The sequence below is a fragment of the Kogia breviceps genome, chromosome 1, assembly GCF_026419965.1.
Source record: "Kogia breviceps isolate mKogBre1 chromosome 1, mKogBre1 haplotype 1, whole genome shotgun sequence".
In the NCBI taxonomy this organism is placed as follows: Eukaryota; Metazoa; Chordata; class Mammalia; order Artiodactyla; family Physeteridae; genus Kogia; species Kogia breviceps.
Window position 1 is genome coordinate 174098441 of NC_081310.1, and position 21383 is coordinate 174119823.

At 42.4% G+C, this 21383-nt stretch overlaps 2 protein-coding genes across 4 annotated transcripts in view; one reads left to right on the forward strand and one right to left on the reverse strand.

Annotated features, from left to right (window-relative positions):
* KIAA0319L (KIAA0319 like) overlaps nt 1-21383 on the forward strand; it is a 110422-nt gene that overhangs the window by 11717 nt on the left and 77322 nt on the right. The window lies entirely within an intron of this gene.
* Nucleotides 2638-4595, reverse strand: LOC131746189 (RBPJ-interacting and tubulin-associated protein 1-like). 2 transcript variants are annotated; one of them, XM_067013585.1, is made up of 2 exons: nt 4290-4595; nt 2638-3680 (listed from the first exon to the last, which is right to left on the reverse strand). In XM_067013585.1, exons 1-2 carry the CDS (start codon nt 4312-4314, stop codon nt 3004-3006), a joined length of 702 nt encoding a protein of 233 aa, XP_066869686.1. In that variant the 5' UTR covers nt 4315-4595; the 3' UTR covers nt 2638-3003. The 2 variants fall into 2 exon arrangements, with proteins under 2 accessions (XP_066869686.1, XP_058903265.1); XM_059047282.2 differs by having other exon boundaries at nt 2638-3874.

Sequence of the window (21383 nt, forward strand, 5' to 3'; positions counted from 1 at the left end):
AGCCCATTTGTGATTGTACATTCTAAGCCATGTTCTCCAGTCACCTTACACTTATAAAGATGATATTTTGATCTCCATCTACCTCTAACTGCCATGTTTTATTTTTTTAATTAGTCCTAAACTCTGGATGGGAGAGATTAATTATCACCCTCAGCCCCCACAGAGACTGCAGATGGGACAGAGACAGCTTCTGGCTTAGCAAGAGGTCTTTTCCCACTAGTTGCCATACCCATTTTGTTCTTATAACTGCTCACATTTGCCCCTGGCAGACAGAAGGCACCCGAACTCACTTTCTTCCTTTGCCCCCACCTTTTAGTTGTACTTTGAGGGCTGTAGCCCCTGTTGTACCAGTCAGACCAAGTGGTATCTTTTTTCATTGAAGAGAATAATATATTTTGAACATGCATCGATCTTTAGGAGAAAAGCATTTTCCAGAGTTTTTGGGTGGCATTATATCCCTGCTCTTCTTGTATCTGCTGGGCACCTAATTTAAGGTGGATGACTAATGGAATATACCTCATAGCGATGAGCCTTCAGCAGGAACTTTCTCCTGCCAAACTGTCCTATATTCTTAACTACATTGCACTACAGGAAGGTAATAAATTATTAATCCTAAATCTGTCTCCTCAGATTGTGATAATGACTTGAGTACATGGCAGCTGGGGGAGGTAGAGTTTTCTGGCTGTTAACATAAACCATGCAAGCTTTTTGATTCTAAAATTCAGCTAGCATTGAGCAAGTCTATGGGATCTTTTAAAATCACAATTTAATTGACTTCGGTAAGACCAATCAGAATTATCTAAAGTTAGCTTCTCTCCCAGTGAAATGAAGTAATTGTCTCTTGCTTAAATACTCTTCAGTAAAAGATAATCATCTTAAGTCCTTCTCTCTAGCTAGGAAAACTATAATTTTGGTGGGTTCTTTTTGCCCTTTAGAAACATTATGCAAACACAGACTTATTTCCTAACTTGTGTGATAAAGTGAAGAGGGTTAAGAAAATGGCATAATTGGGCAGTAAATCCAATTCAATTTAAAAGCTGTCTTAAATTGACTCTCCTTAGGAATTCCTCAGAGAGGAAATAATACAGTAGTGGAGAAATTTATAAAAACAGAATAATTGCAGGACCAAAGCAAGGCCTTGGTCCAGACATTGTGTGGAATCAGCAGGAACATGATCAAGACTATGTGTGTGGTTACTCTTTGGACATCTATTCTCAGGTGAGTAGTATTGAAGAGTTTGGGTTAAAATGCACAGCTCTTGGTTTGAGGGCCTGCCCTTTGAACTTTCTGATCCTCCATCCAAGAGCTTCCGTAAGAAAAGTCAGCCTGTGTGGTTAAGATCCTTTAGCCACTTTTGATTCCAGACACTACTGGATATGTTTTAGAGAGAAGTTGTAAGAATTGGTCTTGACCACCTACCTAGTTCATCAACTGAGCAAGAAACAGGAGGCAGAGTGGCCGAGAGCATGGAGCATGGACTCAGGAGTCAGACAAGCCTGTATCTGAGTCCTGGTTCTATTATATACTGGGTGGTATTGCTGAAACCCACCTTTCATCAGGTTCCTCATCTACAGAACAAGAATGACAGTACCTCTGATAGGATTGTTACGAAGATTAAATGAAATGTTCACACAAAGTGCTTAGCCTACTCCCAGGTGCATAAATAACAATTCAGCAAATGTTAGTAGTAGTCATTACGATGTGATGACATAAAATCCTGTTTGGTTAGACTCTTGTCTCATCCCAAGATGACCCCGTAGGCAGTAGGTTTGAGGTCTCTGCTGGCTTCTTAAACCTCTGTCCAGTGGGATGTCAATCCCCACTTTTTTTTTTTTTTTTTTTTTTTTGCAGTACGCAGGCCTCTCACCGCTGCGGCCTCTCCCGCCGCGGGGCACAGGCTCCGGACGCACAGGCTCAGCGGCCATGGCTCGTGGGCCCAGCTGCTCCGCGGCATGTGGGATCTTCCCAGACCAGGGCACGAACCCGTGTCCCCTGCATCAGCAGGAGGATTCTCAACCACTGCGCCACCAGGGAGGCCCCCCACATTTTTTTAAAGTATACTGTAGGAGCTGGCCTTTCTGCATTGTCAGGAGAAGTAGGCCTCCATTGAGGCCTGAGGTTGGTTGAAGCCCATGACAGGGTAGGCTGTGTTGTGCATTTCCTGTAATTGTAACATGCCACTAAGGAGCATGACTGCTTGTTGGCTACTTGTTTCCTCCTTCAGCCAGGGATACTTTTCCTCTGGAAGAGGACTTTGTTCTGCTGCCATGACACCATCTGTCCCTCAGCCCTGATTCACTTCCCCCAACACTGATGATATGCCCATGTTTGGCAAACTCTTGTGCTAGGCCAGGTTGGCTTTGTCTTTTAGTCAGGGCAGTGTTTTGCCTGGGGCTACTTCTTTTTTTTTTTTTTTTTTTTTTTTTTTTTTTTTTTTTTGATGAGCTACTGATATATTTAATACGTGAAAATAAATACATGATTATTAAAATTTTAAATGTCCACCCACATATCACCTTGTGTTCCCTGCTGGTCCACATACTGTGCCTGGGAGAATTCCTGAGGCATCCAGACTCAGCTGGAAACTCATCCTGAGCAGGAGCTTGGCTTGAAGGGAGGGAGAAGGCACCTTCCGGGTTGGCCATCATACCATTTATTCACACTTGGTGGCGAGGCAATGTTGTGGGTGTGATGGAGGGGGTGGGGGGACCCTCCCGGGGGACACCCCTGGGTTGGCGCTGGTATGCTGTGTGGCTACGACAGAACTCGAAACAGGGATCTCAAGAGGCAGCCCTCATATCCACATCAGCGGCAAAAGCAGGGAGCAACCAGAGGTCGTCAGAAGAAAGGGCGCCACTGCCCGCCCTTTGCTCTGTCTGCCCCCAGGAGTGCTTTGCCAATGCCTGGTGGTCTCCCCAAAGGCCTGCCCACCAGTGCCGTCCTCTGAAACTCTGCCCTTTGCTGTGACCCCCACGGGCAAACCTGCAGAAAGGACCAAGAAATTCATTTCCAAGGTGGCTTAGGTTTCTGGGTGGCTCCGCCTCGTCGGGGGGTAACTGGCACTGAAACACTGACTGAATGAGCCCTGGGAGTCACCAGGGGGCTCCGGAAGGTCACTCCTGACGGCGAAGGTCTGGGATCTCGAGGCCCATTTGTGCAGGGGGTACTGGTGGGTGGGTGACTTGGGCTGGGGACATTAAGGTGGGTGAGCGAATAAGAACGCTCCCGCCTCGGAGGGCGTGGAGAGTCTAACCCATCCACGGACAACCTCCGGGAGTCTGCCACCACCCTGCGCTCTGTCTTCGAGGGACCAGCTGGGTGAATGGCTCGCACTGGAGTCTCCCTGGGGCGGGGTGAGTGGCTGCCCCTAGGGGTAGCTGGGGGTGTCCAGAAGAGGGCGTGGAGCTTTGCAGCATCCCCCTTCGCCATCCACGGGGCCTCCCAGCCGGCGCCCTCAGGTCGGGAGCCAAAGAGCGACTCATCGCAGTAAGAAGGAGTGTGGCCAATCAGTCTGTATTTGTTCTTCTTCCTTGGTGCGAGGGTCAGAGTCTTGTCCCTGGAGGTAGTCTCACAGCTCCCGCCGGCCCCTGAGGCCTGTGACGCCCCTGTACCCACTCCTCTGGTTCTGTTGGCCTTCCCCATCCACGGTGGGTCAAAGACTGGTGGTGTGGGCTGGGTGCCTGCAGGACCGCCAAACAAAGTCTCATCCACGTATGATGGCCTAACCTTGACCCGGCAGCTGCCCCGGCAGCGGTGCTGAATGTGGAGGGTCTGCATCCCACTGACGGCCAGCTCCACAGGGGTCTTCACGCTGCTCATGGTCCTGGGTGACAGCAGGTGTGCTCTGCCTGCCAGTCCCTGCCTCTAGGTCTCCCTATGAAAAGTGGTCATGGTGGCAACCATCTGTCATCAGCAAAGACTGGCAATCTCTTAAGTCGCCATCCCCAGGGCAAAAAGGTCACGTTCTCCCTCAACCAGTCCTCCTCAAAGGGGAGCTGCCAATCCCAGGGGACATTTCGGAAATTGACATTTTTTGAGTTGTTGTAATGATGGGGAGAAGGGTGGTACTGTCAAATATTTAATGAGTAAATATGTATTCCTAGCATACCCTGTGTACTCAGTAGATATTTATAGAATGCTAAGGAGGGTGAAGAATAGATTGGGCCTGTGCCTACTTTAGCACCAACCAGAAAACAAACTATGGTGGTGGGGGGCAGACAGGGCAGGCTCCTATATCTTGTACATATCTATAGGGCAGGAATAATAACCTGCATAGATCCCACGCCTACCTCCTGCAAAGAGCTCTACAAGCATTGTCTCATTTAATCTTCTCAGCAGTCCTGTGAGGTAGCTTCCATTATGTCCATTCCACAGATGACAAAACTGAGGCTTCAAAAGATTAAGTCACAAGTGTAAGTCCCACCTATAAAGCTGAGCATCTTGGCTGGCTGACGTCGGCGGCAACCCACAGCGCCCCCTCCCCCCAGGCCTGGACTCCTTTGCGGGGACGCTTGGGCACCTGTGCCGCGCGGTACATCCGAGATCTGCAGCTCTGAATCCCGGGAGCACGCGACCCCTGCCAGCTCAGGCCGCCCCCGCCCCCCGCCCAGGGGACCGCGCGGGCCGACTCAAAACGGAGTCCTGGCTCTGCATGCTCCGCCCTGGGGCTACTTCAATAGCATTTTTTGGATTTTATGTCAGAAGTAGCTTGCAGAGTTAGTTCCTTCCTTCAGAATGTATTTATTGGGTGCCTACTATCCTAGGCATTAGAAATGCAGTGGTAAGACAGACATGGTCTCTGCCCTCTTGGAGCTTGCAGTCTAGTGATTCCTTAGCCATTACTAGGGAACAGAAGTTCTCTTCAAGAGGGATGATGTTACTGGTATCAAGGTTCCCTTCAAAGAGGCTGAAAGTCTCAAGGTAATTCAAAGACAGGAGAGACACAGTTTTACTTGCAGAATCCTAAGAGACGAGGGCATTTGATGTCTCAAGCTGGTCTCAATAGAGTAACCATCTGCTAAGAATTATGTAGGTGAGTCCCCTGTCTATTAATGCAGTATATCCAGCTTTCCTTTCAATCCAGCCCACTCTTGCCACCATTAATAACCCACATCCCTGAATAAGCAGCGAGGGTGGTTATCTGGAGATTTGGAAAAAGTGTGACAGCTGCAGCCCTTGCCCCAATGTGGAAGTATATGTGTGTCCTCTGGTGATTTCATGGGTATTAGATATACCCAGCAAGTCAGCTCTTGAAAATCTTTTTTGCATCAGGTTTGTTACTTTAGGCCCTCAGGTGAACAGTTCCAGTGCGCAAACACCAAATTATATAAATTTTGAACTTCTCTGGTCAATCACAAAAGGAAACTATAAAATACCCTGAGATGAGGTGGAATTATGAATGTCCCTGAATGATGAGTTAACTGTCACAGGTGCTGTTCTAGGAGAAAAAAAAGCAGAGAGGAATGCTGGCCAAGGCCTGTCCAGCTCCACCAACTGCAGGCTCTGCCCCTGAAGGTGGACGCCTAGTGTAGCTCATCCCATTTCTTCTTTTAAAACTCTCCCAGCAAATGACAGGATTTTTAGGAATGCTTTCTTTCTTCCAACTGGCTTAAATGTTATGCTTTGATTCTAGTCGAGCAGCAATTTAAAGTAAATGCTTATGGATTCTCTCACTTTTAGGTAATAAAGGGAATCACTCGTATTACCAGACATAGGAGATGGGAAGTTTATATTGATTTGATTTTACTTCTGTACTCTAATTTCAGATTTAGGTTTAAAATTTTAAAGGGAGTGCCATTCTGCCTATTAAGAAAGGGCTCCTCTGTTTTTTGTGTTTTTTTAAAATACAACTCAGTGCTTATTGTCCTTAACTGTGGGCAACCTGAGTCAGCTGGAAGCTTATGGAAGTAGGCCTGGTAGAATGAGTGAGTCTTAATCAGAATAAATGAAGCAACCTTGTAGAGAGAAGCTGAAGAGCTAGGTTCCACCTGAGAAAGTTGCATCCTGCTGGGTCAGTCTGTGCCTTTTGGCCTGAAGAAAAACAGCCCCTTGTGCTGAAGCAGTGCCAAGCTTCTCTTCTACCTGTGCATTCTACTTCATCAGTCTCTCTGGCTGATCGAGCTTGCTTGCTTGCTTCCTCTCTCCCTCCCTCCCTCCCTCCCTCCCTTCCTCCCTTCCTTCCTTCCTTCCTTCCTCTTTAACCCTTTCTTTTTTTATTTTAAAAGTCACACATGCTTAATGTAGAAAGTTTAGGAAACGATTATTCCAAATAGAAATAACTACATCCTGTGAATCCCATTGCCAGAGATGACCACCGTAAACCTGTGGCTGTAGTTTCAGGCACATCGCTGGGGAAGTTCTGTTTGTGAGAGCTTGCTTGCTCTGCTCAGTTACTGGAGGCCACCATGGCACCAGCCATCTCTGGACCTGGTAGAAGGGAGATTTTCTGTTCTTTCAAAGGCCCTGTCCCAGCCTGACAGAAGCTCCTGGCTTTTCCTGTCTGACTGCTTGGTTTTCAAAATTGCTCTCAGTTATGCTCCCCAGAGTATGTGTATAAGCTGCACCCTGACATTTCTCATAATGCACTTTTGAAATAATGGGGTGAATTTTCGTACTACCCCTTCTCTGAAAGGTTTAAGGGAGGGCTTGACCTCTAAGCTCAAGTAGGTAGATCTTGAGCAAGGTTATTTGCCCAGGATAGTCAGGGCGGAAGGGAAGGTTTTCTGGCTTTTCCACGGAGACTTTCGCTGACGAGCACACCCTCCTTTCCTTCCCCAAGCTGTTTTGATTGAGCTCTTCCGCCCCCACTCCTTTGTGTCTCACGTGGCGACGGCTGCCTCTGTCAGGAGGGAGGGAGAGGCAAGGAATGAAGGCCCTCTGTGTGTGGTGTGTCTTCAGGGTTTTCTCTGTGTGCCTTTGCGGGGTGTGTGTATGTGTGTGTGTGAGAGAGAGACAGAGAGGCCAGGTGCATTTGGGCATCCTTGTTGCCCTGCCTAGAATTAATGTCACTTTTAAGCAGCAGAGAAATATTGCCATTTTACAGATGAGGATAAGGAAAGGCCAGTTTCTCTGTGGCTAGACAGAGTCTGTACTAGATAATTGGATAGTAAGGAATGTTTGTTGACCGTTTTGCCCAGATTTTTATTTCTGTCCAGGGAATGTGTGAATTACGATCAACTTGAAGATGGAAGTATAGGAGAAAGAATGACGTGTGTGTGTGCGTGTGTGTACATGTCATGAAAATGAAGTTATTGAAAGCCACACATCTGCAGTAAATAAACCAAACAGTGCCAAATTATCTGAATGTCAGTGCTATGCTATGTTGAGGACTTTAACCAGATTACAATTTTCTAATATTTGTGATCTCTGGTGCTTTATATGTGTGGTCATATTCGGTGCCTTTAAATATGCTTACCGCATTTTTAATACCTTCTCTAGGGTGCTTAATTCAAATCCCTTAATGATAATTAGTATCTAGGTGTTATGTACATACAATTCCTGTCAACAAGGACCATCCCTGGCTAAATAAAACCCAGTTCCTGCCGTCAGAGTGTTCACGCTATGGAGGCAGAGATAGTTGTAGAAACATTAAAAAGCATGATAAATTCCACGATGTGTTATGGGAGCACAAAGAGTGGGGCAGGGAAGCGCTGAACCCTACTCTATAGCAGGCTGGTGAAACAAGTGATATTCTAATCCCTTTGAACTTCCTTCTCTCGGATTCATTTGAAGTGGTTTTTAACCTGCAGAGCTCTTTCATTTCTTTATCGCAGAGGGAGGGGTGGAGGGAAGAGTATATACAGCTCTGTAAAGTCTAGAGAATAAGAGCCCTAAGAAAATTTTATTTTTATTTCTGTACAGATACAGATTGGCTTTGATTTAATTTAAATAAACTGGCTCTTAAAAATTCTAAGAATACTAACTACTCATACAGTTTCACTTTCATTTACACACAGATGAGAAAGCATCTGTAGCTCTGCATTTTATTTGTTATAAGCAAAAAGTGGTATGAGATATTTAAGTATCTGAAGCTTGGTTGTATTGAGTCCTCGCATGTCCCAGTTCAGCCCACTGCAGGGTTTTTTTTTTTTTTTTTTTTTTTTTTTTATGAGACTTACATAATACTCCAAAAGGAGAGATTTTTAATGGATAAATTGACATAAAATTTTCCTCTATTGGCCATATCTGCTGAAGTAACACTTCATGGTTTGCTATATTATTTCCTTATTTCTTCTCAAGCTTACTGCTGTTTTATTTAATTTACATATCTCTCCTGCAGCCCTCTAAATGACCTTCCCTTTAGAAACAACAAAACCAGCCAGCAAAAATAAAAGAAAAGGAAAGGAAAGAAAAGAAAACCCCCCAAAAAAGAATACCCCACCAAAAACCCAAAAAACCTTCCCCCGAAACAAAACAGTGCTCTGTTTCAAGGTTTATTGTGTGGATTTCCAAAGAAGGTTGGTGTGATTGTGAATGCAAATAATTTATCAGCCCTGCAGTCAGAGACAGGAATCAACTGCAGGTTCTTAACAATAACATCTACAAGTGGGCTATATAGGGAATAGCTAGATTCATGACATCATATCCTGGGGCTTTTCTCTTTAGAAAAAAAAAGTCTTTCTTGTTAGGACCACTTTTATTTACAGGCCAAAGTTTATCTTTTATCATTTGATACCTGTGCTTTTTGAAGTAGGAAGACAGTGTTTCATAGAGAGGTGTGGGCTCCTTCACGCTGTGGCTTGCAGGCGTGCTCTCCTTGCTGACAGTATTCTCCATAGTCTTTTAGTCATAAAGTGGTGGGAGAAAAAGCAAAGCAGGAGATTCTGAGAATATTATATGCAGCATTGTAACCCCCGGTCACAGTTTTTTGTTTTGTTTTGTTTTGTTTTTTAAGTACACGGTTTACTCATTTGCCTTCAATCTGCTTTTAAATATTATAAAGCCCTTGATGACTGGCTCATTTCTGAGCAGGTGACTTTACGGTAGGAGAGCTATTTTCAGCTATACCAGTGTTTCGATTAGTACTCTTACTTATGACTTGGTTGTGAAAATGGCTTTGGACTAAACCTTAACAGATAGGTCTTTTGAAACTTTATAGCAACCATATCCAATTAAGGCAAACTTCTGATTTATTAATAAGTATCAGGTAGAAATTAAAGGCATTAAAATTGTGATTGACTGGTTTCCATTTTTCATCCAGGTGACCAGAACTTAGATGTGTTTTTTTTCTTTTACTTTTCCTCATTACTCAGGAGAAGGGAAATTGAATGGATCTAGATGTCATCAGTGATGGAAGAATATTTGCCTGGGTGAACTGGGAAGCTATTCTCCACCATTGCTTTGTTCTGAAAGTTCCATGGTGAAAGCCTGTCTTGCCTTTGAGTGAAGTGGAGTGGTCTGAAATAGATAGCTCAGGGAACTAAAATTTGGTTGGTCCTTTCATGAGGAAAGATTGCTTTGTGCTTTGAAAAGGTTTTTCAGTTCAGTGTTTAGGCAGGAAAGGCTGTTTCCTAGCTGGTTATGTTAGATTCCTTTATCTCTTTTTAATCCATTTGGCTTTTTGTTAGTTTCTCACTTTGCACATCTCTCATCATACCTCCCATTCAGTGCTCTCCCCAGTTTGATTCAAAATGCTCTTTCTCATTTCTTTGTGAACTGGGAACTTTGCTTTTCTCTCCTGTCCCTCCCTTCTTTCAGCCAAGGAAATGAAATAACATTAAGAATCTGACTAAAACTTAAGTAATTCCATATTAGAACTGACATCTTTTGCCAGATTTTGTTAGTTAAAAAAAAATAACAACTTTATTTAAATGTTGGGTAAACTTTAAAAATTAACAGATAATTCTTTGAATGCCTACTATGTGCCAAGCATTTTGCTGGGCCTACAAGTACAGAGATACAGGATACAACCCTAGCACTTAAAGAGGGCAGAGTGTGTGAGGTAGACAAATGAATATGATCCAGTGAGAGAAATGCTATGGTAGAGGTATATGTAGGATATGCAGATGAGAGGAGTCTTGGGTGAAGGTTTCAAGGAAGACTTTCTGGAAGAAGTGGTGCCTGAGCTGAAATGAAGTGCAGTAACAACAACAAAAAGTAATGGCAGCTGATAATTACTGAGCTTTAACTACATACCAGGCATTGCATTAAGTACTTTGCATAGATGATCTCCTTTTATATCTATTATGACCCTGTTATCATTCCTGTTTTTACACATGAAGAAACCAAGATATTTGACCCAAGATGACACAGCTAGTAAGTTTACTGGATTGATATTAAAACCCAGGCAGTCTTATTTCAGAGGCCAAAGTCTTAACCAGACTTGTGGGGTGGGGGTCAGAATATGGGGTGAGATGGAATAAGGGTGTTAATCTTAGTATGGGATTTTCTTCTGGATATAAAATTTTTTATGTAATTTTCTGAGGGTTTTGTATGAACCTCCAACCTCACTTTGGAGGCTGGATGTATTTTCTTATTAAAGATTAAATGAGGGTGGTTTTCATAGTTCCTTTAATCTGTAAAGTATAGTTATAGGTAGATTAAAAGAACATTTCCCCCCTCTTTTGCCTGTAAATATTGCCCTCCTCTAAGGAGACGTTAAGGTACTGTTTTTCTCCTCAGCAGTTTGCCGCAATCCAGTACCTTTGAGGCTTCTTTATTGACAGTCTTATAGAAGAGAACTTACTCTTCTAAGTATTCTTAACTAGAGAAGTGCTAAAAGGCTCAGGTTTTGTGATGGAGTCCTTGGAAGCTTGTCTTTCCACCTAGCAGACAATCAAGAGTTAATGTGAATAGTGGCTGAAAGGTACCTGGTGGGCAGCTCAGAATGGTCTTTGGGAAAAATGGAAACTTTCCAGTCAAGGGGAAAGGAGTCAGAATATGAACTTAAAGACTATTGATTCTTCTTTAGCAGTAGTTTAGTTCCAGCAAATCACCTAAACCATAACATTTAACAAACTGTGCTCTTGACAAAGCTAGGCACACAGCAAAGGCGATAGTAATTATTTTCTTTTCTAAGGACTGCTTTGTGAGGCTACTGCCACCTTTCAATCTAACTTGTATAGAGTCGAGGAAAAAAGTATTGGCCCTTTTGAAAAGGAAGAGAGAGGGCAATGGTCATTACCCTGGCTTTTTCCAAACTTCATACCTGATTGTGCCCTTCAAAGGATTTAGTTACCCCCTCTGCCTTGCTTTCTGAATATGCTAACCCCCTGCAGGAGAGAACTGGAGTGGAGAGTAACATGGAACCATTTTTGTATTTGTTTATTAGTGGCTGTGCAGGTGACAGACATGCTGATAGTCAAAAGGAAGGTGGAGGTTGCCCCCTGAGGTGGTTTGTTTTTGAACAGTTCCTGTGAGTTGTTTTGGGGATGGATAATATGCCTGCTGGTCTCATTTTCATATGGCATCCCTATTGGCTGAGACCAACTGCTTCTGAGAGAATCCATACTTCTGATGATAGCTTCAGGAAGAGAGATGGTGTGGAGCCATAGTTCAGTCACTGCCTGAAGCACCAAATTTAAAGCTTTTGCCTTGCTGCTTGGTAATAGTTAATTGCAGGTATAATTACCAAAGGAAATGCTTTGAATGGATTCTTGACCATGTTATAAAATTGTGAAATTTCAAGAAAAGAATTTTAGTTTCAGTGAATGTTAAAAGTAAGTGCCACGGTGGCTTCACAGGCGAATTTTATCAAAAATTTAGAGAAGAGCTAACACCTATACTTCTCAAACTCTTCCAAAAAATTGTGGAGGGAGGAACACTCCCAAACTCGTTCTGCGAGGCCACCATCACCCTGATACCAAAACCAGACAAAGATATCACAAAAAAAGAAAATTACAGACCAATATCACTGATGAACATAGACACAAAAATCCAGAACAAAATGCTAGCAAACAGAATCCAACAACACATTAAAAGGATCATACACCATGATCAAATGGGATTTATCCCAGGAATGCCAAGGATTCTTCAATATATGCAAATCAATCAATGTGATACTCCATATTAACAAATTAAAAAATAAAAAACATATGATCATCTCAATAGATGCAGAAAAAGCTTTTGACAAAATTCAACACCGATTTATGAAAAAATTCTCCAGAAAGTGGGCATAGAGAGAACCTATCTCAACATAATAAAGGCCATATATGACAAACCCACAGCAAACATCATTCTCAATGGTGAAAAACTGAAAGCATTTCCTCTAAGATCAGGAACAAGACAAGGATGTCCCCTTTCATCACTCTCATTCAACATAGCTTTGGAAGTCCTCGCCATGGCAATCAGAGAAGAAAAAGAAATGAAAGGAATACAAATTGGAGAAGAAGAAGTAAAACTGTCACTGTTTGCAGATGACATGATACAGTACCTAGAAAATCCTAAAGATGCCACCAGAAAACTACTCATCAAAGATTTTGATAAAGTTGCAGGATACAAAATTAATGCACCGATATCTCTTGCATTCCTATACACTAACAGCAGAAGATCACAAAGAGAAATTAAGGAAACAATCCCATTTACCATCACAACAAAAAGATTAAAATACCTAGGAATAAACCTACCTAAGCAGGCAAAAGACCTATACTCAGAAAACTATAAAACACTGATGAAAGAAATCAAGATGACATAGACAGATGGAGAGATATACCATATTCTTGGATTGGAAGAATCAATATTATCAAAATGACTATAATACCCAAAGCAATCTACAGATTCAGTGCAGTCCCTATCAAATTACCAGTGGCATTCTTCACAGAATTAGAACAAAAATTTTTGCAACACAAAAGACCCTGAATAGCCAAATCAATCTTGAGAAAGAAAAAGGGAGCTGGAGGGATCAGGCTCCCCGAATTCAGACTATACTACAAAGCTACAGTAATCAAGACACTGTGGTACAGGACACTGTGGTACAGGCACAAAAACAGAAATATAATGGTACAGGATGGAAAGCCCAGAGATAAACCAACACACCTGTGGTCACCTAATCTATGACAAAGGAGGCAAGGGTATACAATGGAGAAAAGACAGCCGCTTCAGTAAATGGTGCTGGGAAAACTGGACAGCTACATGTAAGAGAATGAAATTAGAACACTCCCAAACACCATACACAGAAATAAACTCAAAATGGATTAAAGACCTAAATGTAAGACAGGACGCTATAAAACTCTTAGAGGAAAACATGGGAAAAAAACTCTTTGACAGAAACCAGAGCAAGATCTTTTTTGACCCACCTCCTAGAGTAATGAAAATAAAAACAAAAATAAACAAATGGGACCTAATGAAACTTAAAAGCTTTTGCACAGAATAAGCCTCATCCACAGGAGGGCAGACAGCAGAAGCAAGAAGAACTACAGTCCTGCAACCTGTGGAACAAAAACCACATTCACAGAAAGATAGACGAGATGAAAAGGCAAAGGGCTATGTACCAGATGAAGGAACAAGATAAAACTCCAGAAAAACAACTAAATGAAGTGGAGATAGGCAACCTTCCAGAATAAGAATTCAGGATAATGATAGTGAAGATGATCCAGGATCTCGGAAAGAGAATGAAGGCAAATATCGAGAAGATGCAAGAAATGTTTAACAAAGACCTAGAAGAATTAAAAAACAAACAAACAGAGATGAATAATACAATAACTGAAATGAAAACTACACTAGAAGGAATCAATAGCAGAATAACTGAGGCAGAAGAACAGATAAGTGACCTGGAAGACAGAATGGGGGAATTCACTGCTGCGGAACAGAATAAAGAAAAAAGAATGAAAAGAAATGAAGACAGCCTAAGAGACCTCTGGGACAACATTAAATGCAACAACATTCGCATTATAGGGGTCCCAGAAGGACAAGAGAGAAAGGACCAGAGAAAATATTTGAAGAGATTATAGTTGAAAACATCCCTAATATGAGAAAGGAAATAGCCACCCAAGTCCAGGAAGCTCAGCAAGTCTCATACAGGAGAAACCCAAGGAAAAACATGCCGAGACACATAGTAATGAAATTGGCAAAAATTAAAGACAAAGAAAAATTATTGAAAGCAGCAAGGGAAAAAACGACAAATAACATAAAAGGGAACTCCCATAAGGTTAACAATTGATTTCTCAGCAGAAACTCTACGAGCCAGAAGGGAGTGGCATGATATACTTAAAGTGATGAAAGGGAAGAACCTACAACCAAGATTACTCTACCCAGCAAGGATCTCATTCAGATTCGATGGAGAAATCAAAAGCTTTACAGACAAGCAAAAGCTAAGAGAATTCAGCACCACCAAACCAGCTCTACAACAAATGATAAAGGAACTTCTCTAAGTGGGAAACAAAATAGAAGAAAAGGACCTACAAAAACAAACCCAAAACAATTAAGAAAATGGTCATAGGAACATACATATCGATAATTACCTTAAACATGAATGGATTAAATGCTCCAACCAAAAGACACAGGCTTGCTGAATGGATACAAAAACAAGATCCATGTATATGCTGTCTACAAGAGACCCAATTCAGACCTAGGGAAACATACAGAAAGTGAGGGGATGGAAAAAGATATTCCATGCAAATGGATATCAAAAGAAACCTGGAGTAGCAATGCTCGTATCAGATAATATAGACTTTAAAATAAAGAATGTTACAAGAGACAAGGTAGGACACTACATAATGATCAAGGGATCAATCCAAGAAGAAGATATAACAATTATATATGCACCCAACATAGGAGCACCTCAATATATAAGGCAACTGCTAACAGCTATAAAAGACGAAATCGACAGTAACACAATAATAGTGGGGGACTTTAACACCTCACTTACACCAATGGACAGATCATCCAAAATGAAAGTAAATAAGGAAACAGAAGCTTTAAATGACACAATAGACCAGATAGATTTAATTGATATTTATAGGACATTCCATCCTAAAACAGCAAATTACACTTTCTTCTCAAGTGCGCACGGAACATTCTCCAGGATAGATCACATCTTGGGTCACAAATCAAGCCTCGGTAAATTTAAGAATATTGAAATCATATCAAGCATCTTTTCTGACCACAATGCTCTGAGATTAGAGATGAATTACAGGGAAAAAAACATAAAAAGCACAAACACATGGAGGCTAAACAATACGTTACTAAATAACCAAGAGATACTGAAGAAATCAAAGAGGAAATCAAAAAATATGTAGAGACAAATGACAATGAAAACATGACGATCCAAAACCTATGGAATGCAGCAAAAGCACTTCTAAGAGGGAAGTTTATAGCTATACAAGCCTACCTCAAGAAACAAGAAAAATCTCAAGTAAACAATCTAACCTTATACATAAAAGAACTAGAGAAAGAAGAACAAACAAAACCCAAAGTTAGCAGAAGGAAAGAAATCATAAAGATCAGAGCAGAAATAAATGAAATAGAAGCAAAGAAAACAATAGCAAAGATCAATAAAACTAAAAGCTGGTTCTTTGAGAAGATAGGCAAAATTGATAAACCATTAGCCAGACTCATCAAGAAAAAGAGGGAGAGGACTCAAATCAATAAAATTAGAAATGAAAAAGGAGAAATTACAAGAGATACCGCAGGGCTTCCCTGGTGGCGCAGTGGTTGAGAGTCCGCCTGCCAATGCAGGGGATACGGGTTTGTGCCCCGGTCTGGGAGGATCCCACATGCCGCGGAGCAGCTGGGCCCGTGAGCCATGGCTGCTGAGCCTGCACTTCCGGAGCCTGTGCTCCGCAACCGGAGAGGCCACAACAGTGAGAGGCCCGTGTACCGCAAAAAAAAAAAAAAAAAAAAAAAAAGATACCACAGAAATACAAAGCATACTAAGAGACTTCTACAAGCAACGCTATACCAATAAAATGGACAACCTGGAAGAAATGGACAAATGCTTAGAAAGGTATAACCTTCCAAGACTGAACCAGGAAGAAATAGAAAATATGAACAGACCAATCACAAGTAATGAAATTGAAACTGTGATTAAAAATCTTCCAACAAACAAAAGTCCAGGACCAGATGGCTTCACAGGTGAATTCTATCAAACATTGAGAGAAAAGCTAACACACATCCTTCTCAAACTCTTGCAAAAAATTGCAGAGGAAGGAACACTCCCAAACTCATTCTATGAGGCCACCATCACCCTCATACCAAAACCAGACAAAGATACTACAAAAAAAGAAAATTACAGACAACAACACTGATGAATATAGATGCAAAACTCCTCAACAAAATACTAGCAAACAGAATCCAACAACACATTAAAAGGATCATACACCATGATCAAGTGGGATTTATCCCAGGGATGCAAAGATTCTTCAATATATGCAAATCAATCGATGTGATACACCATATTAACAAATTGAAGAATAAAAACCATATGATCATCTCAATAGATGCAGAAAAAGCTTTTGACAAAATTCAACACCCAATTATGATAAAAACTCTCCAGAAAGTGGGCATAGAGGGAACCTATATATAAAAAAAAAAAGCTTTTGCACAGCAAAGGAAACCATAAACAAGACAAAAAGACAACCCTCAGAATGGGAGAAAATATTTGCAAATGAAACAATGGACAAAGGATTAATCTCCAAAATATACAAACAGCTCATGGAACTCAATATGAAAAAACCAAACAACTTAATCAAAAAATGGGCGGAAGACCTAAATAAACATTTCAGCAAAGAAGACATACAGATGGCCAAGAGACACACGAAAAGATGCTCACCATCACTAATTATTAGAGAAATGCAAATCAAGACCACAATGAGGTATCACCTCACACCAGTCAGAATGGCCACCATCAAAAAATCTACAAACAGTAGATGCTGGAGAGGGTGTGGAGAAAGGGAACCCTCTTGAACAGTTGGTAGGAATGTAAATAGATACAGCCACTATGGAGAACAGTATGGAGGTTCCTTAAAAAACTAAAAATAGATCTACCGGGGCTTCCCTGGTGGCGCAGTGGTTGAGAGTCCGCCTGCAGATGCAGGGGACGCGGGTTCGTGCCCCAGTCTGGGAAGATCCCACATGCCGTGGAGCAGCTGGACCTGTGAGCCGTGGCCGCTGAGCCTGCACGTCCGGAGCCTGTTCTCCGCAACAGGAGAGGCCACAACAGTGAGAGGCCCGCGTACCACCAAGAAAAAAAAAAATAGATCTACCGCATGACCCAGCAACCCCACTACTAGGCATATACCCTGAGAAAAACCATAATTCAAAATGACACATGTACCCCCAGTGTTCACTGCAGCACTATTTACAATAGCCAAGGCATGGAAACAACCTAAATGTCCAATGACAGATGAATGGATAAAGAAGATGTGGTACATATATACAATGGAATATTAACCATAAAAAGGAGTGAAATTGGGTTATTCGTAGAGATGTGGATGGACCTAGAGTCTGTCATACAGAGTGAAGTAAGTCAGAAAGAGAAGAACAAATATTGTATATTAATGCATATATGTGAAATCTAGGAAGATAGTACAGGAGTTCCCCGGTGGCACAGTGGTTAAGAATCTGCCTGCCAACGCAGGGGACATGAGTTCGATCCCTGATCCGGGAAGATCCCACATGCTGCAGAGCAACCAAGCCCATGTGCCACAACTACTGAGCCTGAGCTCTAGAGCCCACGAGCCACAACTACTGAGCCTGCGTGCCACAGTGATGGAAGTCTGCACGCCTAGAGCCTGTGCCCCGCAATGGAAGAAGCCACCGTAGTGAGAAGACCGCGCACCACAACGAAGAGTAGCCCCTGCTCACTGCAACTAGAGAAAGCCCACATGCAGCAACAAAGACCTGACGCAGCCATAAATAAATAGGTAGACAGAGAAATTTTTAAAAAAAGGAAAATAGTACAGATGAACCTATTTCCAGGGCAGGAATAGAGATACAGACATAGAGAACGGACATGTGGACCCTGGGGAGGGTGAGGGGGGAGGATGAATTGGGAGATTAAGACTGACATGTATACACTACCATGTGTAAAATAGGTGGCTAGTGGGAACCTGCTGTGTAGCACAGGGAGCTCAACTAGGTGCTCTGTGATGACCTGGATAGGTGGGATGGGGGATGGGGGGTGGGGGATGGGTGGGAGGCAGGTCCAAGAGGGAGGGGATATATGTATACATATAGCTGATTCACTTCATTGTACAGCAGAAACTAACACAACATTGTAAAGCAATTATACTCCAATTTTTTTAAAAAGTTAATGAAAATAGAAAATAACCCAATTTGTCATATACAGTTAGCATAATATTCAAAGGCCTAATTTGTGATACAGTGGTATGTGTGCTCTAGTAATAACAAAAAAGATGTAGCTTTAGGTCTGATAACTACTGTAATTTTAATGTAATTTTGAAATGAAATATTTTGAGATGTGACAGTTGGAACACAAGAACATCTATGGTTTCCCTTGGTGACAAAGGGAAAGGTACTGTTCAATTCAGTTCCTCCCCCCCGCAAGAAAAAAGTATGTGCAAATTTTGCCTATAAAAAATCCTAACTGTGTATAGTTTTCCACAGAAACTTGGTTCCCCCTGCACCCCCTCACCCCCAGTTCCCAGGAGAATTTATCAGCTGCTCTTTTTTTTTTTTTTCCAATAATACCAGTGGGGCATTCTCTCTACTCCCATTCCCACCATCTCAGACCTTCCATTGGGATACTATTTGATGAATTTGGTTAAAGTATGAATTCCCAAATGACCTTAACCGTATAGTTCCTAAGATAGCAGGCGTTCTGTCCCTACTTCCTTCTTGGTTGCCAGCCAGCACAGTTTCCAAGTTAACTGGAGAAGTCAAGCTTGTTACCTGAGATTTAAGAATGCTGGAGGTAACAGCACTGTCTAAATATTTCCAGAGTTGTTCACAGCTTTCTAAAAGTATTTGATGAATTTCCTTCTGGCAGTAATTCTTATATTCTATAGGCTTTTCTACTCTGCTGCTTGGAATTATGAAACCTGGTCTAGATTTTGTGCCAGATTATTAGAATTCTATCTTTTGAGAGGTGGTAATGTTAAGTAAGCATTGTTAGTTCCAGAGCCTCCTGTTTTGGGGATGCTCCAGGTAATTCATATGAGACACCTGTATTCTCTGCTTTGTCAAGACTTTAGAAAGAAAGGGATTGGCTCTGCCTTCCTGTTTTCACCCTGGGTAAGCTTTCTGTGTGCTCCTACTAACAGTGAGTTCTATCTAGACTTTCCCAAAGGAAAAGTCTAAGATTCTACCAACTGTAAGCCCTTTTTGGTAAGGATTTAGTATTACTTTTGTTTAGGCCCTGGGAGCAGAGCCAGGCTATGGCCGTGTGGGCAGGAGAGGAACTGATCTAAAATTGGAGCCTATTTTCTTTTCTTTTTTTTTGTGGTACGCTGGCCTCTCACTGTTGTGGCCTCTCCCGTTGCGGGGCACAGGCCCTGGACGCGCAGGCCCAGCGGCCACAGCTCACAGGCCCAGCCGCTCCATGGCACGTGGGATCCTCCCGGACCGGGGCAGGAACCTGTGTCCCCTGCATCGGCAGGCGGACTCCCAACCACTGCGCCACCAGGGAAGCCCCATCTTGCCTTTTATCCAAGTTACTTCTAGAATCCAGTATTGACTCTTCCACTGCTTCCCAGCTTCCTCCTCTGATGCATCCTTTTTCTCAAGAGTAACAATAATGAAAACTGAATCTCAGAGAGGTTAAATTACTTTTCAGAGGTTAAATTACTAGTAAATGATAGATCTAGAGCTGAAACTAGAACCCTTGTCTTTTAATCTAAGAGGAAGAATTATGATCCACTGAATAGATGAAAAAGAACTGCTCCCTCTCCCACATTTTTGTTATTGAACACATAATGGAGCAACATTAAATAACATTTAATTTTTAAAAACCACTCAAATTCCCACTAACTGAACATATGAACTAATGCATCAGAGTACCTCCTCACCTTATTGGGAACTATTGGGATTAACTTTTTTAGCAACACTAAAGCCAGCTAACCTCCCCCAGACATTACCTGTCATCAGTTCCTCATCAGTTATTCCTGGTCACTGTTGAAGATATAAGTGCTCCTGATCGTCTGTTCTCTCCCAGGCTCTATTTCTTTGAGCTAATACAAAGGATCAGATTGTCAGATAAGACTCACAAGAATCAGAGATCTTACCCATTACTAAGCTTTAGTAATACTTTTTTTTTTTTTTTTTTTTTTTGCTATGTTGGGTCATCGTTACTGCGCGTGGGCTTTCTCTAGTTGTGGTGAGCGGGGGCTACTCTTTGTTGCAGTGTGCAGGCTTCTCATTACGGTGTCCTCTCCTGTTGCGGAGCACAGGCTCTAGGCGTGCGGGCTTCAGTAGTTGTGGCTCACGGGCTCTAGAGCGCAGGCTCAGTAGTTGTGGTGCACGGGCCCAGCTGCTCCGCAGCATGTGGGATCTTCCCGGACCAGGGCTCGAACCCATGTCCCCTGTATCGGCAGGTGGATTCTCAACCACTGCACCACAAGGGAAGCCCAGTAATACTTTTAAGAATATGGAAATCAAGAGGTATAAGTGAAGTAGGGAGAGTCTGGAACATCCTGTATGAACCTGCAGGCTGTTCCTTCCCTCATTGAACATGTTCTCTCCAGCCCAGAGTAGTGGATGAGATCTGTAACTGAGGCTTCCAGGTCACCTCACAAAGCAGGGAGAATGTTTGGGTTATGAAACATTTCTCTTTTATACTACCAGATAGTTGTATGGCTTATGCGACATTCTTTGCGGAGCCATGGAAGCAAAAGAAGTCCTCCCCACCTGCTTTTATCTGCTCCTCTTTCAACATCTTAGTTTAACCAGAGCTGCTAGTAACAACTAGGGAATTAGAATTTTTTGCTACCTTCTCTTCGACCTTGTAATCTCCATAAATCCCCTTGACCATTTCCCTGGAGTCTAAATATGTTCCCCTCTCCCCCGTATTCCATTGGTAAGACATCCTCCGAAACTTGCCTGAAAGCTTTCACCATTTTATACCAAGGATGGATAGGCAGCCATCCTGTCATTAGTTCCTCATCATATTTTTCCATCTTCTTTTTTTCTTGCTATGAAGTACGTTAACCATTACGATTTGTGTGAGTCTGATTTGACATTCCCATATAAATTAGTGCTTTTCAACTCACTGGCACTTACCACCCCTCCCTTCCTAACTTTTTAACTGTGACAAGAATCCACTGAGTTACTAAACCCCCTCTATACTCTAACTCGTCAGTCAGGACATTGGATAGAGAGAATGTTCTGAGACCTGGCTTTCTCTTGGGGAAATACATATTTCTCTCTAGCCTGCAGGCAGTGGTTGCTCATTCTCCCATATCCCATTTACCTCTGAGTTTGGAGGTGGAGCTGACTCCTCACTGTTATTTCTTGAACATTACTCCTCCACTTTCATGTAAAAACTTCTTCTT

What these genes read in the sequence shown, in the direction of transcription:
- LOC131746189 (XM_059047282.2), bottom strand. Translation starts at nt 3,819, where the DNA reads ATGAGCAGCGTGAAGACCCCTGTGGAGCTGGCCGTCAGTGGGATGCAG.